Genomic DNA, 22,972 nt, shown 5'->3' with positions numbered 1-22,972 from the left:
TTCAGATAGATGATGTGCTTAACCTTTTCTTCAGACGCGACACAAATCTGAGAATCAGTTGTGACAGTTAAAATGTGTTTTTTCCTTAAAACACCACTTCACAAGCCGGCCAACTAAAAGGTCCTGGTCAAACTTGAGTATTGCTAATGTCCTTACTTGGCATAATGCTCTATGGATGTGCCTGAGGGCATTAGTGTTGCCAGATCTCATCAGGAGAGCTAAGAGTTTACACTTGGAGATATTTATTGTAGCTGAAGTCTTTGACCATCCATTGTCATCGTGGTATTTAGCTTAATGTGTGTCAAAGTTAAATGTGACATTGTGGTCAACATTTTTTTTTTTAAAAGATGTGGTTAAATTCAGACAGGACCGGATGGGTTTGAATAGGTTTTTTCCTTTAATGAATGAAATCATCATTTAAAAATGGCATTTTGTATTCACACGGGTTATCTTTGACCAATATTAAAATTTGTTTGATGATCTGAAACATTAAGTATGACTAATATGCAAAAAAAACAAGAAATCAGGAAGGGGCTTATACTTTCTCACGGTACTTGTACTATTTTTGAAGTGATGCGTTAGGAATGCAATTCAGTTGAATTTTATTTATATAGCACCAAATCACAACAACAGTCACCTCAAGGTGCTTTATATATAAGGCAAAAACCTACAATAATACAGAAAGAAAACCCCAATAATAGAATGAGCCTTTATGAGCAAGCACTTGGTGACGGCGGGAAGGAAAAACTCCCTTTTAACAGGAAAGAAACCTCCAGCAGAGGGAGAGCCCTCTGCCGCAACTGGGTGAGGGGAAGGGAAAAAATGAACGAATAAATGCGAAGCTTTGACCACAAAACCTTTAAGTGTTACTGTTGAGGGAATATTAAAGTTCTCCTTTATGGTGCAGTGTAGCTGACCTGATACCACATAGCTGCATACAGGGTAAAAAAAACAGGTCACTCATGGCCTGTGTGGTTTCACCTTTACGTGTGTCATTTTAGAGTGATGACACATTAAAAAAGGTTTTGTTTGTCACACATACATGGCATGAAGTATTTTGTAACAAGAGCACTCAGAGAGCACAACTCCCTCCAAAGGGCGTGACCTTAACCATGACCTGATTGTCACCAAAATAAAATCAGCTCAAGCTGTTATTGGTATCTACCATCTCACAAAATGTAAACAAGGCATCTTGAAAACTGGACTGCTTAACTGCTAACAGACAGACAGACAAACTGTGTTATTTGGGTTATTTGGACATCACTTAAATCAATGCGGCAAATACTCTCTCCTGAGAAACAGAATCTTGTCTAATTTGGGTAGATTAGCTAGAAAAATTACTCAAAGAACTAGGGCTGTGCGATATGACCAAAATCTCATATCAAGATATAAGAATTCTATCGTCCGATAATGATATAAATCACAAAAATGTAACATTTTTGTAAATTCATTGAATCTCGGGCAGCTCAACTTGCGGGAAGTGTTTCCAGCTGCGCGTCATGTAGCTGGAGTCGAGTGTTTTAACCGATGCATGAAACTAGACATTTTTAGACATAAGTTGTAACAGCCGCCATTTTCTTTGAATTCAATTCAATTCAATTTTATTTATATAGCGCCAAATCACAACAAATGTCGCCTCAAGGCGCTTCATAGATACAGAGAAAAGCCCAACAATCATATGACCCCCTATGAGCAAGCACTTTGGCGACAGTGGGAAGGAAAAACTCCCTTTTAACAGGAAGAAACCTCCGGCAGAACCAGGCTCAGGGAGGGGCGGCCATCTGCTGCGACCAGTTGGGGTGAGAGAAGGAAGACAGGATAAATTGTGTGAGTATTTATTACACAGCTTGCTGCGGGAAAAAGCCTGTTCTAACGTTTGAGTCTAAGGTTTATTTTTTAGCACCTGGCGGGTTTTTTTTACTTCTCATCCGTAAATAATCTGCTCTTTCATGTGATTCAGTTTATTTTGAAAAGTCTCAACAGGATCTTGAGCTTTATTGTGAAAGGTTTATGTGGAACATAAACAAGCAGACACGCGATGGTGTTACCGTCGTTGTTGCTAACCACAACGCATAAAAACAGGCGCTTGTCCGTCCTAAGAGAAAGAGAGAACTTTAAGAAATTAATATAGCCACTACAGTGACCATCAAAACGGTGAAAAAATATTGCCGTAAAGAGTTTATTTTGCGACACCACGAAACAAACGATAGCGTAAAATGAAACGATAGACGTCGTCATCCGATATATATCATTTTATCAAACAGCCCTACAAATAACTTATTTATGAGACTAGTTGCCGACTTACTTGTGATAATGACACATCAGTTATGAGTATAGTAACTGTTATAACTCTAATCTCTTAAATTTTATGCATTTATGTAGAGATTTGATTGCAGAGCACAATTCCAGATCATATACAACACGGCATGAAAAGAGCGTAATAGTGTTGTTATGTCGATGAATAATGGATCCTTTACAATGAAACTAATGATCTAGATTGTAATAAAACACTGATGACTCATTATAAATGTTTTCTTTTCCCAAAAGAAGAAGAACTCTGAACTGTGTTGTTACATTTAACATGCAGATATAGGTTTCAGGAAATGCATTTGCTGCTTACTAAACAATATAATTTTTATGTAGGTTCCTGAAGATATTACTGGACAGGAAAGACACAACAGACAGTGATCATTGAGACTCTCACATAGAACATGCTGTATGTTCCTGTCCTAATGACTTGACTGTGTTCCTGTGAATGTGTGCACTTATTAGGATTGTGGCTCGTGGAATGGAATGTATTGTTTTGGTTTATCTCTTTTCATATTCAAACAGCTACTTGACCTCTTGTACTTGGACTAAATGTCTGACAGGTGTTAAAATCATGCGCTGAGGGTATCCAGATAAATGTTGTTGAACGTAGCAAAGCTCCACTTCAAACAAACTATGAGTGGTAGCTTCTTTTCATAGCACGCAGAATAGAAGAAATTGATTGGAACTGGGAGGCTTAGGACTGGATTTTCCTCAACCATAATATTTTTTTTTTTAACAACTGCAGCTTAAATTTAGATATTTTTTTTCCTGGCTTTGTTTTTTTTTATATTTCTTTGTCCAAATCCTATCGAGTGGTGCTTCAGGTTTTTCCTTGAGTAAAAAGTTGATATTGTTGTGAGGAGGGAGAAAGGACTTTTTTCATGTGTGCAGGAATGTAGATTTCTTCCCCCCGTGAAATCCTAATTGTGCCTTGGAGGGCTGGTAGGGTATCTCTGCTCAGCTCAGCTCAACAGGATTTGTGTCTGTGTATGTTAGAGTATGTCTCTTAGCTTGAATACGGATATAACCCTTTCATTGCACAAGCTGCTGATTTTTCATATTTGCCGATAGGCTGATCCTGTGTATCCGTAGCTTTTTTTGTGGAAGACATTGAAAGTTTTTGTTTGGGAAGCTTCCATATTTAATTTTTCTTTCCACTTTAAATATTTGATATTTGTTAAGAATTAATGCAGATAACGTGCGGACCTCTTTTTCTGGCCCGGCGGTTTCTTTCGAAACTCCCCAGAGCAGGTTCGGTCAATAGTGCATGGTCAGATGGATGACACATCGCAGGTCAAAACCATATCTGTCCCTGCACGAGTTATTGCTGTGCATTTATCTATGCAAATCCAGGATAAGATCCTATCTGCCTGCAGCGACATATCCCCCTGGATTTCGTCTATGTGAGCTAGGCAGGTTATGGTTGACAGTTAAAAAGGAATTGCAGGAACATATATGCGGAGATTATTGCTGTAGTCATTAATTGTTGCTTGAAAGGGGATTAGGATTACCAGTCCTATAGAACACTCTAACACCTGTCCTTCCTCACATCTAACAATGTTACTTCAGTTTTCCTTATTTCACTATCAGTTCAAGTTGGCAAAATAAAAAAGGCTGATTTATTCAAATGAATCATCAACGCTGGAAATGATTCAATATGTGCCACATTCAGATGGGTGATATATTATTCCCTTGGGGAGAGGCAAAGATGGAGCTGTGGAGCTGTTTTATTTGTGCTGTCTTTATCAGTGTGTCAGGCAGAGAGGCTGAGCTTGTTCTCTATGAATGGACGAGCCCTTGAACCATAAACCTGTACCTCCTCTGATAACAGTTTTTGCATTGTGATGTAAGTGCCATTCTCTGTGATGTCCTCTCTGACAGCACTAAATATATCAGCACGCACAAAATGATCTGTCAGACGAATTATTTTATTTCAACCAGTTCTCCAAAACTAAGGATTTTCTGTGCTGGGTACGCAGGATGTGTGTGTGTGTGTGTTTGAAGACTACATTGTGCATTTTCTTAAGGATTCAAAGCAAAGCACTGCATTGTGGTTGCATTTCACCAAGCTTTTGCTGTTCTGTGGTTTTAACGCTTTTGCCTGTAGGTGAATATTTTTACTGTACTTTACTGTCTTCCATACTTCATGCTGAATATCATTCGGTGCTATTTCTGCCGCTGACTGCTCTGACGTCTGAAATCACCATATCTTCTAAGGTGATATGAGTGCTCCCTGAATTACTCAGAGCCCATGATGACATGGACCTGATTGTCAGACGGGTGGGCTGGTGACACTGGAACACAGACGGTGCTTGTCTGTTTGAAATATTCAGTTTCAAGCTTCCAAGCCCTGGGCAGTCCTCTCTCCCAGTCTCCCAACACCCAGCTTCGCCCACTGAAACAAGACTCTTCCATACTGGAAAATCCGGCCCTGTCAACTGGCAGTCTGGACTAGGTTCAGCCCACACGCCAAGCACCCCCCCACCACCACCACCACCACTTCCACCCCTTAATAGGCACAAGAGTTTGCCACCCCATGTAGATGCCTTTTGGTCGCCATCCATGAATGGCGTCAATAGCATCTTCCTACACAACAGTGACTGAACGGAGGGCACAAGAAAATGTGGGAATAATTTACACTTTCTCACTGTACTACCATCAGAAACCATAATTAATCATGATAGAAAAAATGTGGAAGCCATCTTGGCTGGTGAAACATGCAGTGCCTGTGAACAGCCCTGACACCTTTAACAGCTCCGATGGCCAAATAGGAATGGGGTGTCAGAGTGCTTACAACTAGTCTCCCTTCAAGGCAGCATGTTTCCCAACATCTTCAGACTCTTGTCTGCTGCATGATGGTTCATCATGAAGTGTAACCGTTGTAACCCTTACAATTTATTTTACCACCACGATGCGCAATTAATAGCCTGTCTTGAGAACTTGAACATGTGGCGTTAGATGACGGGAGACCAAAACAATTGTTCTGTTAAAACAAAAACAGTAATGTTAATTATTTGTTTCCCCTCATCTCCTCCCAAACATTAAAATAAATAAAATGTGCCTACCAGGATAAACTTGATTGTTAAAATAGAGATTAAATAAGAGCTTCAATTATTTATAGAATTGAAATCTCACATAATGTGTGCAAACCTGCTGTTTTTGGGTTGCGTTTACACTATTAGCAAATCCAAAATAGATCTGCATTGTTTTACTTTTCATCCACCAATTACCTTAAAGTGCTTGATTTAGATTTCCAAATCCAGGAGAAATAATTACAGTGTGCTCACCTTTAACTTTCTCAGGCAGCACTTGCTGGTAAAATAGATCTGACTCTCAGCGTGCGACATGCTTGACAGATTAATTACGGATATGAGTCCAGTGAGGTAATTTGCCCCGTTTGACTGCGCTGTGTTCTTGGCAGCCAAACTACGTGACAGAAATATTTCCCTCTTGCCTCATTTAGCACTAGTTGGATCTCATGCTCGCATCCAAGCACCTGGCCCCATGTTTCTTCAGAATACCTGTTAGTGGTTGTTGCTGTGTCTGAGCATGTGCATTTGCAGAAATGCTTTCATGACAGTGAGTAGGTGTATGTGTGTAAAACCACCAGTAGAAAGTGTTGAAAGCCTCAGCTAGCAAGATCGCATCCAGGGTGACTAATAAGCTTAACATGAGCACGGCTGTGTTCGCAAGCATGGTGCGGTGAAAGAAGTCTTCAGTGTTGAGAGAAATGCAGAAATGGTTCCCTAGGCTGCTACTAATTCCTTCACCCCCTCAAGCTTCAATCAGACTGTGAACTATCTTACTGTTAGCTATGGCTTCATAGTAGTTACAAAGTTCACACCAGAAGTGCAAGGCTTTATAAACAAAGTTCAGGCTAGGCTGAATTTAAAAATTTCCAGAGTTTATCCAAGAGCTGCTCATTTGTGGTTATGGAGGCTGAAATAATGCACATTGTTCAGGACTCTTGAATAACACACACTGTAGTAACATTTATTAGGTAGACTATAGGCTATGAATGTAATTGCATTGTCTCGTATAGCCTTGCGCCGTGTGCTAATTAGATTCAAATGTACCATATTAGCATATTTGTATGTTCAAACAGAAAACGTGATTATGCAATTATGTAAACTTGTGTTTCATATTCCGCTCAGTCCCCTTGAACTGCAACCTCCTCATAGCTCGCTCACTCATCTGTTTAGCTACTTAGCGGGCATCTAGTAGCTATGTTGTCTTTAGGCCTAGAATCTGCGTTTGTAGCCACATGTGACTTTGCTTTGACCATGTGGCTCCTCGAAGTGTGGATTTATAAGCCACTTCACACTCCATTCCTGTGTGGGAGGAGGCTGAGTTAAAAATAGGAAGGTTTGGAGGTAGTGAGCAGCCCGCACTGTGTGAGGCGTTTAAGAACACACAGAGAACTATTGGTGTTCTCTTTGCATTCTTTATTTGTGCCAATAAACCATGTGAGTGGTAAACTATTACCAGTATCAGAGTTTATAATAGTGTCAGGACTCAGGTTACTTCTAAATGGCAAAGCATTGACTTTATGTGTTGCTGACTTTGTCTACCTAAGATATCTGGTAGTTAAAGTTACTAACTTAAGACTTATTTAAACCCCACGTTCATGTGTGGGTTCATAATGTGAGCATTTACAGTGAGGCAAAAAAGAAACATTAAATTAAAGTGCAGCATGCTGAGACAATATTTTAGTTCTGTTCATACCCCTGTAAGGTATTTAGCCACAACCTTAAAATTTGCCTAACCTTAAACCAAGAACTTTTTGTGTCTAAACATGCAAAGGTCTTGTTTTTTTTTAGGTTATGTTTAGATGTAATCTAAAAAGAACCTTGTGGGTTTTATGACCTCATGTAGAGATATAAAGCTCTATTTTAGGAAGTGGTTTTCTGTCTTAGTCTAGTTTCATCATGCTCTCGATTCTACGATCGAGACACTAGTGGAGGAGGCAAGGATGTAAATGGAGCATAAATTGGAATTTTTTATATATCTTAAAGTGTAAATAATATCTTTTAGTGCAAATGTTTTATAAAAAATAGAAATAAAAACTATAGTTGGGCTTAGTAAGAATGGCTAAATATGAATGTATTGGCTCACAGGAAATTCTGCAGGCCAACTTTACAAACTACTAATAATGCTTTAGTGCGTGCAGGTCATGTTTCCATATAGTAAATATGTACTAAAGGTTATTAGAGCAAAATGACCAAATGTTTTTTAAATAGAAACTCTGACTTTAAAGGTCAGTTTCAAGTGTGAGTCAGAGAATTTATACTATTTATAACTGTTTGTAATAGTTTAAGGAGAATATTCAAAGCACATGCAAAAAGCTAAGTGATGAACTTTGTATGTGTTATAGTTATGTTTTTGTTTTTTTAACAACACTGTTTCTGTTATAATGTCAACACGTCTGATGTTGGTCACCTTAAAACCAGACCCAGTTCTGATTCTGAAGGTGGCATTTCACAACTTCTTCTCTGCTTTAATAAGTCAGAAAAAGAGGTGAAGAGTTGATTTGACATGCTCATTATAGATAGGGCTTGATCAAGTGACCCTAAACCTTCCCTTAGTTACGCTGCAGACTTGCAATAGGGCTGGTGCACTGAGTATTTCTTCTTCACTCACCGTGTGTTTACACAACACTATGTATTAATTAAATGGTTCTTATTAAGCTCTGGCTCTCTTGCCTTTTGTCCTGTCTTCCTCCCTCGGCCACCACCAGTCTGGGCAGATGGCTTCCCCTCCTTGAGCCTATTTCTGGTGAAGGTTTCTTCCTGGTAAAAAGGAGTTTTTCTTTCCCGCTGTTGCCTAGTGCTTGCTCATAGGGGGTCATCTGATTGTTGGGGTTTTTATTGGAGGTTTGTTCATTAATAATATAAAGTACCTTAAGGGGACTGTTGTGATTTGGATTTAATTGGATGGATGAATGAAGAATCTTTTAAAGACTACAAACAGTTGCTGCAGTGGACACTTTTCATTTTTCATACTTTGCTCCTCTCCGTGTCTGGCTGAAGTACCAAACCACGTATCACACACTTTGGACACTGCCTGGCAACAGGTACTCTTTGCAGGTAGACGGGCAGTCCATAGCTCCCTATGGTCTGGTACGGAGCTGCCATTGGAGAACCATGTTCAGCCCAGAGCTCAGACATATATTTTAGGCCACATAAGGAAATATATTGTCTGTATTTTAAAAAACAAACAAAAAAAACCCAATTGGGATACTACATTACCCATAATTCGGCTCAACAACCTCATTCCCTTAAGTGAACTGTAAAAGTGGTCCTAGAGTCTCTGTAGACATGACAAGACCGTTTAATCGCTGCAAAAAAAGATATCGTTTGATGTTCTTTGTCTCTCACCCAATTCCTGTGGTGCAGATTACCAGCGTGCTCTCTATGGCTGACTATGAAGAGGGTTTTAAAACGCTGCTAGCAGTGAGGAAAATGAGGTTCCCAAGCTTCTGCCGATGAGCATTGGGGGATGGGCTGCTATTAATGACGATGAGGGGCCTCCTTACCTGTAAGGTCAGTGACCTCTAGGTGAATGCTGCAGCGCTCCTTTTCCATCTAATCTTTGGCTGTATGTCCCACATATTTCTGGTAAGGATCCAATTACTTCTGCCTGGCTGACCTCTGACCTCTTCGTCACCAGTATGAACCTCATCTTCTGACCCCAACAGTCTTACCACTGTTAACCTTCCCCATCATTCACCCGTCTGTCCCTCTCCCTGCTATCATGATTCTATAAGGAGACCTCATCTCTGTGTCCCTACTGTAAAAGTCCACTCAACTTTTCTCTGTGACTTCACTTGATATGGTTTTATACACATTGTTAGTAAGTAAAATGCCATTACTCTTGTTTGGTTGTACAAAGAACAGAACAGCTGATTAGGTGGAGACTCATTTTCTCTGCCCTCTGATAAATTTACTTCTGCAGTCGTGTTCTACAGTTCCTGTTTTTCTGTATTCACAGAATGATCTTTGAACCTCGTTATAAGCTGCAGTCGATGGTTGTTAAGCCATCGCCGTCTCTTAATCACAACACAGATACCTGTTAATTACCAAATGAGTTCAAGTGTTTTTGCTGCTTAAACAAGGATTTGGGATCGATGCATTGCTTTGCTCGGGGTCGAGCAGTGAGCACTGTTGACCATTTAATGAAACGTTACAGGTTCTGTGCGCAGAGGCTGAAGGAAACGAAGAGCTGGGAGGATAAAGCGAAGGATGTATTAATAGGCAGCTGCACGGACGACACAGTTTGGGATTGGGTCAGGGATAAAGCATGAACTTGTAAACTCACAGAGGGGCCTCTCCTTCCTCCCTCCCTCTCGCTAACTTACTCTCGCCCTCCGTGGTGTCATCAGTTAGCAGAACTGGGCTCGATAGCCCAGGCAGGCTCTACGAGAGCAGCGATTACCCATCCTTTCTGATTCTCATCCCCAGCAGAGTTCACTCAAAGGTAATACAGTATGCATCCAGAGAGACACCAGATTTCCTCTGCCTTTGTTCTTTGACATCTCCTGCTTTGCAAATACTATATCCATTCTATGCTATTGGCATACATGTAATTTAACAAATATCACATGTACAATTCTATTACATAAAATCACAAAGAGGCATAGAATTTGTATATTATTCAGCACCCCCCCCCCCCCCCCCCTTTCCTTTCTGCAACTGACCAGTAGCCATTAACGAGGTGCCCAGTTGACTTCAGGGTCCGATGCACCCCCCTGGCATCCAAGGTGTGGTCTCAATGGGCCGTTTTGCTGCGATCACAGCAGGCAGTGGGAGGTTAATCCCAAGAGAATGCAAGCTCAATCTTTTCCCGCCTCCAGCTTGCACCCGGGGCCCTCACATCTCCACTTGTATAATGGCCTGACGGAGCTCTGTGGTCTGTGGCCAACACCTCTTCAGATTTCACTTCTGCTTTCTTTAGCTCTGAGAATATTGTGACATTTTTCAAGGCCTGTACCCATTACAAAGAATAACCGAGTGGGTTGCTGACCTCTCACCTTTGTGCAAAGTCTAATTATAAGTATAAGCTAAGTATATGGAAGAAACTGAATACTTAAACACTATGTAAATTTTTGTGTTGTCCAAAATATAGAAAATGAACCGTAACCAGTCGTAGATATCATAAGCAGCAGAAGTGAATTTTAAATTATCAGCATGGCTCAGATATTACTAATAATTAATACTAATGAGAAACTCTAGCATGTTTTTAAAAATGTGTGCCTCCCATAGTACAGCTATGACAATTAGCCCCCCCGTTAAAACATGTTATGATATACGTTTAGTTTGTTCGAGCACCGCTAAATAATTTCAGATGGCAGAATATGCATCTGTTTTTCCCCGGAGTCTTTCGCACATATCTGCGCGTAATTAATGTGGATTTTGACAGATGGAGAAAAAAAAAAGTCCTCGTAATAGAGAAGGGTACATGCCACAATGTGTGAAGTGCAAGCATGGAGGGAGCTTCTTGTATTATTTGCTGCCCATGCCAGCTGGACCCGACAGATTCTTACAGGTAGAAATTCGAGCAAGAAATATATGCAGGAATCATTTAAATTCAGTGCCCACCATAAATAGGCGGTGTTTTTGTTGTTATGGTTGGAAATTAATGTGAAATGTTCTCAGTGTTGTTCTAAATTTGGCATTCAGAAGACTAAACCTGTCCCGTTCGGTGTCTTTCCATCCATGGTAACCTTCGTGAAATATCCAATGAAGTGCAATTTCTTTCAATGGTAATTGTGACTGGAGGTCATTTTTAATTTAAATGCTTAAAATTCCCCCCCTTTTAGTCATTGTGTGCACGCGTGTGTGTCTACGTGCACGCGTGTGTGTGGTGTGTGCATCTGTTGTTAGAAACCATGTTATTTCTGAATGCATCAGGGTCTGACTTAAATATTAGTGTAACTACATTATCACAGTTTCTTTGCCTGGTAGCAAATATGTACAAATGAGGATTACAACTCTTGAGAAGGCAACAGGTCATGGTTGGTAAGCTGCCCGGGGGGGGTCACTGATATAGAGTCACTTTTGACAGGCTGTGGAGGAGGCTCTATTGTTGCTGGTGTGTCTGGATGTTACCTGCAGGCACTATCACTGAGACTACAGTATTATCCTATTATTAGGCTTAGTTGTTTACGCTTATTACTGCTTGTCAGGTAGGCAGAGAATCCTTCTGAAAATGAGCATCTGCAGAAAAAATACATGACTACTTCTTTATCTCATTCAAGTACATCGGCTTAGGATAATTTTCACAGGCCTGCACGAATGTATTGATAGGACACAACAAACAGAAATGTAAGATTTATGTTTACATGGAAAATGTTTTCCTGCACCGACTTTCCCAACAGTGTTATTTGGCAGCCGACGTGAGAATGTAAGAAACGATGCATCTGTTCTCTGTGTATTAAAGCTGATAGCATTATGGTATTGCCTCTGTAGGAAGCACGATATACAGTAAGGGGGACAGCGAGGATTGAAACAGCCTTGATTAATGTCTCTGTTTGTAGAGGAAGTGAACAAAATAAAAAAAGCCCATCATATGGTCTGGCAGATTTTGGGCACTGGACCAGGGATGACAAATGTGCTCTCGCAATAATTCAATCTGCTCTCATAATTCTCTAACTTTTAGGGACAGACAGAATGAAGATTTTCCGGCAATTAAGCCGCCAAGTCAACGTCCAATAACTGTGATCAAGTGTTAGTTAAGATGCTTTTTCTCTCACTTTATCCATTGACAGATTGAGGGGTATAAAGATACTTGGTAAGTGGCAGAAAGTTACTGTGAATATGTTAACGAGAGGATTTGGTATCTGATCCAAAACGTTGTCATTTTGTTGATGTCACAGTAATGATATGAAGTTTTAAGAATAACTGTGAAGGAACAGAGCTCACTTGTTGGAAGAATAAGTTTGTGATTAGCACAGCTACTGTATTCCAATGTGTATCATTGCCTTTTTAGGACAGCTTTCTTCATACTTTGAGCACTTTAACCTTGGCAGCTGAATTAAGACTGTTAACACAGAAGAAAACCCACCCTTCTGGCTTTGTTTGCTGTCTGCATACATTTTACGAATAGAATAAGAATTCACACAGCATTAAATAGGGTAACGTAAAGCTTAGAAATAAAGTGTGTGTTTTTGAGTATCTAAACCAACTCCAGTTGTCAAGCCTTGGGCGACGTAATGTGCAAACGGCACATGGCTGTTTAGGAAGCAGAAGGGATCAGGTACTGCTGTTGCTCAAAGTGCCTCTGGGCCAATCACAGTGTGCGTGGCACTGCGGTAAACACTTTGTCTGTGTTAAATAAATCAATAATATATGAATCTCCTTCTGTTTGCAGAAAAAGACGTACGTCTTGGTGATGGTCGATCCTGATGCTCCAAACCGCAGCAAGCCAACATCTGCTTACTGGAGGCACTGGTTGGTCGTGGACATACAGGTACCCTAAGACTCTGAAAAATTGCGCTGCTTTAAGGAAAAACAAGACTTGTGTTTTGGTGATGGTGACACAGGCCGTGTTTGTTATTGGATTAGAAACTCATGGGGTACAAATTTATGATGTAGCGCGTGGCTGTTTTAAAAAAAAAAATCTTGAAAATTGTGCATTTTCATAATCTCGGGGTCTCACTTGGCATGTGTAGTGTTTACATCTGCACTGGGGCCGATCGTAAGGCTGAAAAATTATGAATGGTTTTTAAGCCTAACTTGGTTCAAAAAAAGGATGCCAAGTTTGAAAAATGTTAATTTTTCATATCATGTATCTTGTGCAATAAATGCCTGTGACAAAAGTGTGGGAGTAAGTCTTTCTAAATGGCTGTGAAAGTTTGCAAGGCCCTGTCAGCAGCAATTTCCCTCTGCTGCAGAGAGCCTGGGATGTGTCAATGCAGGCGTGTGAGACCGAGATTGAGGAGAGCAGCATGCGAGGCGCACACTCTTTTCTCCCATAGAGCTCCAGTCCCTCAGCTCCCCCTTCAGTGGAGAGATCTTGGCAGAATGTCCTCCCTTCATCTGTTCCCCCAGGCAGAGCAGCTCCCCCAATGATCCACACTTCTCCATATTTTACACCCCCGAAATGGGCACAGCTCCGATCCCCTTATTTCTCTTCATATTTCACTCCTTTTTATCCGTTCGTTTGTGTGTTTTCACATTCTTGCATTCTAACGCCAAATGCATGTTGAGTTGTTGATTGCCTCAAATATTTAGAGGTTTGCCGACATTTTATAATCCCCCGGTAACCGGGAGATCAACTCGGTAGATTAAGACTAGTGGTCTAAGAAACAAGCACACAAAGACGCTTCAGCGATGTATCACTGCTGCCATTTCGTTTTTATAAGGCGTGGTCGTACACGCAGTAAACGGCACATTGATTTGAAGATCCAAATGTGATGTATTTGGGATGTATATTCTGGAAAACCTGCAGTAAACATAGACTGTGCGTTCTGTGATTGAGCTCATTGGTGAGAGTTGGTTTATTTAACCACACTTTGGCTTACTGTAAGGAATCTATGAATATTTACCTCACATTTCTCACATACATCAATGATATAAAAAAAGAGAGTGATTTGCACTTTGTAAAATTGTATTAGGCATCACCTTTGCTTCTTATTTTTAAGCCAATAAAGTCTGCCTGGCTGCACGACTAGCTGTGAATAAACAAATGTCTTTCAAGTGCTCAGACAGAGCACATTTTCTCTAGCAATTCAATTTCCTGTCACTTGTGTGGGTGTTGACCTGCGTTGCCCATGTAGGGATTGGCCAATGTGATGGGATGTTTTTCTGATTGTGACTGGTGGTTGGTCAGAAGGGTTAATGAGCCTTTTGAGTGATGCCAACTGTAGTGGGAGGTGTTTAATTGACCAGGGTGCCTAGGTGACATCATAAAATCTCAGTTTTGGTTTTGAAGTGCCGATGTGAATGTATTGGATTTTGATTTGGTTCAGCGGTTTTGACAGCAATGTCGGTCAATTTTTGAATGAATGCATAAGTATATGTAATTCAGAAAGAAAAGACTAGAGTCACAGTCAAATATGATTGAGGATTTTTTTTAAATTTATTCTCTGCATTATTGTTTCATGTGAATTTAAAATAAAAAGTTCTGTGTGCTAATATTTGACATTCACTAGTTATTTGTAACAATGTGTTTGATGGTAGATTACTCTGAAAGGAAAGTTTCTTTAGCTGAAGTCAGGGGTCATGCTTTCAAATGTCAAAGGGATCAGTGTTTTGATCCTCACTCGTCAGATGGTGTGAGCTGCAGCAGCCATAGTCTTTTCATATATATTCATTAGCACAAGGTCATGCAATCTTGCCCTAGATGAGGATGTTTCCATAATTAGTGTGGAGTTTTTTTGTTTTGTTTTTGTTTTTTATCCATATCCGGAGTTATGAAGAAAAACATTTCTTTAATTTAACTGAGAATAAAGTGAGGTCAGGCTGGACTGAGCAGCAAGGCGCTACAGATTTACACCGATATCTCCACCAAAGTCTCATTAGAGAATCAATGATAGCACAGCAAAGACCTGCTACAGTACCTTGTGTTTAGATAGGTTCCTCACCTTACCTTGCTCTGCATGTTCAGCTGTTCACCTATCGAAACATGCTGCTGAGGGTTTTTTTTAATTACGTGACTGCTGTGTAAGACGCACTTGAGAAGGATACTTGTGAATCAGAGTGTGATCATTATCAGGCCGACCGGACCAACCAAGTAGCAGATGTCTTTCTTTTGGAATGATTATCAATAGAAATCTTAAGATAATGACATTGTGTTGTTGCGATTAACATATTTGCCTTGTGCATAAAAGGTCTCTGGTTTCAGACACAAAACCAGCTTCAGGGGTCACAAGCTGGTGTCGGTCCAAAGCCCTGCTGTAAAATCTGTGGCACATCCAAGTGTGGTTTACTCAAACCAGAAAATACAGCTCAGTCCTGATTTTGCTAAAGCTCAGTTCAATTCAAATTTATTTATATAGCACCAAATCACAACATCAGTTGCTTCAACAATCAGACAACTTCTTGTGAGCAAGCACTTGGAGACAGTGGGAAGGAAAAACTTCCTTTTAACAGGAAGAAACCTCCAGCAGACCAGACTCAGGGAGGGGCGGCTATCTGCTGCGACCAGTTGGGGGTGAGGGGGAGGGACAAAAGACACACTGTGGAAGAGAGCCAGAGACTAATAACAACTGTGGGCCAAGCTAGTTAAGTTAAATGGGGGGAAAAAATCCTGACAGCAGTTTTGATACGTTGATAAATGAGAGAACACATCCGTATAATTATGAGTCTGCCTGCTATCAAAGAACCAAGTGTGGGATAATAAACCAAATTACTAAAGTGTGGGTTTAGCTAAACTGAGATTTAGGAAACGACTTGCTTCAACTATTTGGCTTGGATTGTAGCTGTGCTTTAAAGTCTGTGTTAAACAAACAGCATTAAGTCAGATTCTGGTTTTAACTACGCGTTAAGTAGTCCCTCCGTTTTAGCTCCTTTGTCATTTTTCAAAATAAACCCAACTGGGTCGAGCTGTTATTTGTGCCTGACACAGTAGGAAAAAAAAGCCCAAAATAAATGTAACTATATCCAACAGCATCAGCAAACATTTATAAACATGCCGAACAACTGTACAAATACAATTTGAAGACAATCATATTTTAATGTTTGTCAGGTGTTAAATCTTTTATTTAACTGTGTATCACATATCACATCTTTACTTTTGGCTGCCAAGAACAATTCACTCCAGCAATTAAGTGTAAACTGTGTGGCTGGGTGTCTTGTCTTCTCTCACCAGCTGTCCACTTTTCTGTGAGAGCTCGCATTATTAGATGCTCTATATGCATTTTTCATTGCGACTGCCCATTTTCCCTGACCCCCTGAACAACAGTAACAATCATTTAGAATCTTCTGCAGCACACGCTGGGTTTTTTTGTTGTTGTTGTTTTTTGGGGTTTTTTCATCAATTGTGGACAATTACCAAAATAACCATCAACAGATTGTTGTCTCGCTCTCGAAGTCGAATTCCAGATTGTGAGCCTCTCCCTCCCTCTCTTTGCTCTCCCAGAGACTAAATCAATACAGATGTTCGGGTACGGACTCGCAGCAATAATTACTATAACAAGCAAATCATTAGTACCTGAATAGAGCTTATATAAATACTGCACTGGGTGTTACTTTTACTTGCTAATACTCTCATTATAGTTTTGGTGCATGTTGAGTCAACATGATGCAATATGAAGTTGCAAAGCAGTGCTACAGTTAATGCACTTTTGCACTCACTGTTTAGAAAGAGATAAAAAAAGGTTTTTATAGATAATTATAGCCAGACCAATATCATCAGCTGATATTCAGGCAGCAGATTGTCCGATATGGAATGATATTTAAAAAAAATATTCTTATAAAACATGGTGCAGGAAAGATGATTTAAAATGTTCTCATCTAGTTCATTGTGCAGCAGAATGCCTGCAACTTTGTTTTCAATGCTCCATACATGAAGACTGATGTCCATGATGTCCCGTGCCCCTTGCACTTTGAGCTGGGATACACTCAGTATATTAAGTCAGTGTCAGTGACTTTGCAGTATTTTTAGCATGCAAAAGCAATACAGAGATGATTATTGGATTTTTCTGCAGTTATTCTACAGTCTGTTTATACCCACCAGAAGCAGAAACACTAAGGCTACCATGCAGCAGCCATCATCCAAGCTCAGATACATTTCTTTAAACAAGACATGAGATTTACGACCCCTCGTAGCCTGTTTGGACTCCGATCACTCTGTCCTGTTTTGAGGATTGGAAGCCATCACATATCAGCTTCCTCTTCGTGACTAATCGAAGGCCAGTTGCATGCACATCCCTCGTGCATTCGCGATTATGGTGCATGAGGGACTTGCATGCTTTAACATCCATCTCTGTTGTAGTGGCTCCCAAAGCAGGACACTGCCTGCGTTCTGCTGCTGCTCAGGCAAATACAAACAGTGAAGTATTGTGACTGTGTCAGACCAGCTGGCTTTGTGTTTGTGAGTTCTGAGGCCTGCAGAGATCATCTGCTCCACACCTCAAGATGTCCTTTATCTGCAAACTATTAGACGTGCAATGCCTCGCAGCATTTCATTCACCATTTAGCTCTTGAAAGCATTAAATTTTTAGCATTTTCTTTCTTTTCTTTCTTTTTTTTTTTTTATTTATTTATTTTTTTTTAACTCTAAACACCTCATCTTAAAGGACCACAAAAACACAGAAAAGAGGACAACAGTTGCATGTTGGCACAGACTGTTTTGAAACAACAACAACAGATTCTCGTTGTACTTATTTACCATTATTGTGAATCTGTTTAGTGTGTGTCTTTTCAGGAGATATTGTGTGTTGTACATACACTGAGACATTTCTGCCTGTGCACTCAGTGATGAGTCTTTATCCAAAGTTTATAGTTGATGTGAAGTTTTGCAAAAACTGTCAGTTTTGCAGATCATTACTCTCTAAGAAGCACTCAACAATAGCTTTTCAATTTTAACCTCTGCAATAGCCTCAGAGTTTGTTTTAGCAAAATACCTGTCCAATATTGCAAATAAACATACATAATTGCATTGTTCTTTATCCCGTAATTATCCCTACTGTGGCATGTTATGATTTAAGCGTTTATTTTTGACAGACAGCTGCCCCCATATGGAAGCCAAAAACAGTTTCCCAAAGGCCAGGCGAACCATAGCTAGCTTCATTGTGAGAACAAAGAACCATTGGTATTATTCATAATTAAACTCTTATTGTGTACTCTGCTGAATATTTCCATTCTTCTGCCTCTCTCCTGCTCACTCTCATTTCCCCTCTCGATACTTTGCACCTCGTGCTGGGAACATCTGTCTGGCGTCAGAGCGGAGCCTGGCTGTGCAGATTGGAGCAGGTAGAGGAGCACATTGTAGCCCAGCTAATGATGAGAGTGTCTGCCCTCTCTCTTGGAGGAGACGCAAGCTGCTGCTTCACGCTCGCTCACTCCACTCATACGCCCAGGGAAACAGATTTCCAAACATATGCAGTATGTTTTTAATCCAGTTGAGCACTTCATTTCCCAGCAAACACAAATAACCTTACGGGACATCCATATCTTATGACAAGGGGGTGGGCGCAAAGGAAGTGAACAATTTTCCTTTTTAATGTGATTTTTTTTTCTCCCTCCAAAGTTGCTAAACATGCTCATAACCCAGGTTAACAGTTTGCTTGTTTGTGGTTTCGCAAACTTTTACGCAGAAGTGCCTACTGACTCCGAGTCCTGTGAAGCAACTTTATCCAGTCTAAACTCCACTCGGTGCACCTGTTGTCATCCTTTGTTTAAACTTAAACTGACAGGATAAACACATGTTCTTTGTGGTAAGTGTCTTAAAGAATACGAACAGATTGTTGTCAGTAACATAAATATGTGAAGTAAAGCGGAGCACCTGTTTAAGTGATTGATGACGAGAGTTGTGCCAGAATTTAAAGAATATTTTCAAAAGTTTCAAGATATCGACATAAAATTGTGTATTAGATATCATATTTTGTATTTTAGCTTGAATTAGTTTAACCCTGATAAAGTTTTGCACGCAGGTCATTCATCCCCCCTTTTTTTTCCGTAACAAGCCAAAAGCCTCCCTTGGTTCAAGTCAACAATAGTCCTTAACAGTGAAGCACAGCTGGAGGTGCTTAAGCATTTAGAGCATGTGCTCATCCTGTCAACTAGAGCCAGGCTGAATGTCAGAGGTGGTATTACATGGAGTTCATCTTTTGGACTCCCTCCCTGCAAAAAATATCAACCCCAGCAGCCTTTTCTCTCCGTCTCTGCCGTTTCAGGACGCTAGTCTTTGTTAGTTCTTGCTTTATTTTTCTTGCATTACTTTTTTCTTTCGCGCAGCCGTCATGTATGTCTCTGATGTCTGCATCCAGGGACGCGTGTGTATGTTTGAAAGAAGTTGGTGGAGTGCTAGCAGGACAAAAATCAATGCTTTGTGAAGCGACATGCCAACTTGCCTGGCGCTTTTTTGCATCTCGACAGCCCTTGTCTTGAGTACAAACACCATGTAATAATACATCAATGTTATCTTACTTGCAGTTTATTAACAAACAGGTTCTTCTTCAGTGTGGGCTGCTGCTCTCACTGTTCTCCGCCACCTAAAGGGAGAATTACATAAGAATCCTCCGCTCAGTTGTCAGCTCCATCCCCCGTCCACATACAGTAAACACACACTCAAGTGCACGCACGCTTATACGCACACACAATACTGTAGCTGATAACGGACCAAGCCTCTTGCCATCTCTATAACAACTGACCTCCCCGCCACGGTTGCTGTGGTGAGATGATTGAGGAGGTTTCACTGCATGAAGAACGTGAGCTGCGATGGTTTCCTGTGAGCAATTGGAAAGGTTGAGCGCCGAGGGAATAATCAGCATTTACACGTGGCCTAATAACAACCCAAATTCCTGTTTGTATTGTCATGTGAATTAAATTTCTCGGGGGGTGGGGGGGAGTTGAAGCATCCAAAATCGCATCTCTTGCACATTTATTTTTATTTAAGCAGATAGGTCTACTGTGTCAGCGTGCTGGATTAATTTCCAGCCTGAGCCCTGTCCTGGATATATCACGAATGCTCTCCAAGAAAACAAGGACAACCTGGAAAGCCCTCTTTGATCCAGTCTGTCACACTAGAGCCTTGTAGGGGGAAAAAAGAGCAGATTGGACCTTATCCATGAGAATGCAGTTTAAGAAACCAGTAGCTATGCACACATTAAGGCACTTCTTTTAATATGTGCCCCCTTTCTTCACACCCACGACCATTGTGTATAAAATCCTGTTTTTCCTGAAAAGATTTCTCGTCGCAGCCGCAGACAATGTTCCCCCACACAAGCTGTCGTCTTTGTCATCCCCCCCACCCTCCACACACCCCCCACCCTCCACTTCAGTCAGTAAAGCAGGATCTTTGGCAGTCGGCCCCGCGTGCGAATTTGTGCGTTTCAGGGTACAGGTGGGGGGGGGGGATTGACGGAGTCTGCCTACCTGTTCCCCCTGTAAAGTGGTCAATTTTTGACAGACGTGGAGAGGGGAGGAAAAAGCGGGCACGGAAACCACAAAGAGAAGGGCGGGCAAATGAACAAATGTCAGGGCTAGCGGGGGGTTGCTTAGGCCGCAGCCGTGGAAAATGCTTCCTCTTAGGGGTGTCTCCTGGAGAAGGGGAGTGAGGCATGCTGATAAAAACAACTCACTAACAATTATGCTCACCTAAAATAGCCCTTACTTAAGTATATAGCATGCTTGCCAGTTAATTGTACACAAAAACAAAGACTTCACAAAGGACCTCCTGCAGCCAATGTATTTTCTTGTATTTTGGCATGATAATTAAGTGTGACAGCTATGAATGCAAAGTTGACAGATATTATAGGGGCCTGTCTAGCTGTACGTACTGATTGTTTGGATTCCAAAAGTTATCCTAACTGTAAAAGTCGGAAAGTGGAGCGTAGTGCAAAGATCTACAGTGTATTGTGTAATGGATAAATAATTACAACTGGTAAGAAAGCGCAGCACACGTGCCCAGAAAGCAGTGTGCACGGTATGTCAGAGTTACCGACGCTTGGCGGTGGAGTTTTGACAGTTATCTGTAGAGACGGATAGAAAAATAGAACCGAGTCTGGCTCGGTTTTACTGATATTAAATAAATATTGTGCCCGTTTCTGTGAATGTAACAATGCTTGACAATTACTAACATTGGATAATAAAGGAGCCCTTTCTCTGCAGATTACAGCCCATATCTGGTCTCAACCAAGCAGCTGACTGCAAGGGATTTTAATGACAGTGCTCCTAATATTCTCAGGAGATAATGCTTTTTGTAATGGCAACCGAAAATCGGCCGTCAATAGAAAGCATTCACTAGAATCCAGTATTTTATGCTTGTTACACTTGAGTAATTTCAGTATGAATGCTGCATTTCTTCTGAGTTGCTCTCTGGATTTGTTCAAGTTGTTCTTATTGATATGCTGTAGGACTAACAAACATAAAATCTACTAAGACCTCTGATCTGTACCATTGACCATTATCATAGCCAAGAGGTTTGTTGCAATGTGGTATTTTTATGCTACACTTGGTGAGAAACCTGTTTACATTCCAGGGTGCTGTATAGTTCACTTCTCTCTGCAGCTCAGTCGGATTCCAAAGCACTGTATAGATTTCTTTCAGCTGATGAAATTAAAAAGACAGCAGTGTGTGTGTGGTGTGCCTTCCAGCAACGCGATTTGCCTGCGAGTTCACGATACGGGTTGAGAGGGGAGTTCCTTTGGGGGGGATTAAATAGCTCCCTCTCTTCCTTCCCTCCTCCCCTGCCCTCCATACTTGCAGAACACAAACAGCTTGCAGGGCTGTACAGTACTTGTACAACATGTTTGCCACAGTGCTGCTCACAGGTAACAATAAGCCAAGGTCAGAGGTTAAGAGGGATTGTGGAGCTCGGATTCTTGTGCGTTCCTCTGGCAAACATTGTGCACGCACAGACACATGAATCAGTGCCCATAGTATAGCTGGGAGAAAGTGAGAGTGAGAGACAGAGAGGGTGAGCTGGCTCAGTAGAGAAGGGGGTATCAAGAAGAACGAGACCAGGGCTGGCTGCATGAAGACATGTGAGGCAGGTCTATAAGGTTAGGACGGTGATAGTTTGCAGTCTTTTAAGCTGCTCTGACGCCAGTTAGGCATCTGTGCAAAAATAAAACCTGATGTTAAAAGAGAGAGCTTAAAAAGGAGCTGTGCTGATCATAGCAATTGCACCTGCTGAGAATGGGCACTGTCCTCTCCAAAAAACTGACAGCCCTAGATGTTTGCTCAATCCGCTTAAAAGGACCCATGTTTGTTTAATCTTCTTATACGAAGAACAAAAAGGAAGTGTTCGAAAATGCTTGAATTTGTCTGCTCTTAATGTCCTCCTACAAACAGTCAACGTAGATTTCTTTTAACCTTAAAAACACTCTTCAGCTCCACCTGAATGAAAATGATAGGGGGCTTTTTAATCAGTGGCACAGAAAGTACTCAAACATTTTACTTGAGTAAAAGTAGCTATACCACAGTGTTAGTTGTGCATTTAAACTGAAATAAATTCAGTACAATTTGGAAAATACAGGAAAGGAAAGAGATATGTTGCCATATTTTGATTATTATGTTCACATAAGAAAAACTCTAATGTAGATCGCTGCACATGATTCAGAGTACTTGATTTCTTGACGTCTTTAACCGAAGGGGTAGAAGATCAGAGAACATTTATTGACACATTTTGTTATGAGGATTTCATGGTATCAGTGTCACCTGCTGGGGGGAAAACATGAGTTGTTGTATCTTCTTCGAATTAAATTGTTCCAGAAGGCTTTCTGTCCTTTTCTCTATTGATTTAAGCTCACCCCTTTTCTATAGGTTTGTTTTATGGGAGATCATAGAGGTGAGCAGCTGATGAACATGGATTTTGAATCTCTTGGGTTAGATTTAAAAACCAGAATGAAAGTCTGTGAAACCAGCTCTCTGCCTCCATCAATGTCTTTGAATGGGAAGGAGATTATCCATTTAATCTCTTAATCGTGCGTACTGTATACATAGCTGGTCCTGTGCCTAAAACCCCATCCTGATCAGATCACAGCCGCCGTTTGCGA

General features: G+C 40.9%; 1 protein-coding gene across 2 annotated transcripts in view; it reads left to right on the top strand.

Moving 5' to 3' along the window:
- pebp4 (phosphatidylethanolamine binding protein 4) overlaps nt 1–22,972 on the top strand; it is a 53,829-nt gene that overhangs the window by 10,797 nt on the left and 20,060 nt on the right. For both annotated transcript variants that reach the window (XM_006784044.2, XM_035905091.2), the window contains one exon: nt 12,679–12,777. In XM_006784044.2, coding sequence (XP_006784107.1) covers nt 12,679–12,777 — 99 coding nt within the window. The remainder of the gene's footprint in view (nt 1–12,678; nt 12,778–22,972) is intronic.

The sequence above is a fragment of the Neolamprologus brichardi genome, chromosome 12 (assembly GCF_056152115.1).
Source record: "Neolamprologus brichardi isolate AB-2024 chromosome 12, ASM5615211v1, whole genome shotgun sequence".
Taxonomy (NCBI): domain Eukaryota; kingdom Metazoa; phylum Chordata; class Actinopteri; order Cichliformes; family Cichlidae; genus Neolamprologus; species Neolamprologus brichardi.
The sequence above is the reverse complement of the archived record's forward strand: the minus strand, read 5'-3'. Positions and strand labels throughout refer to the sequence as shown.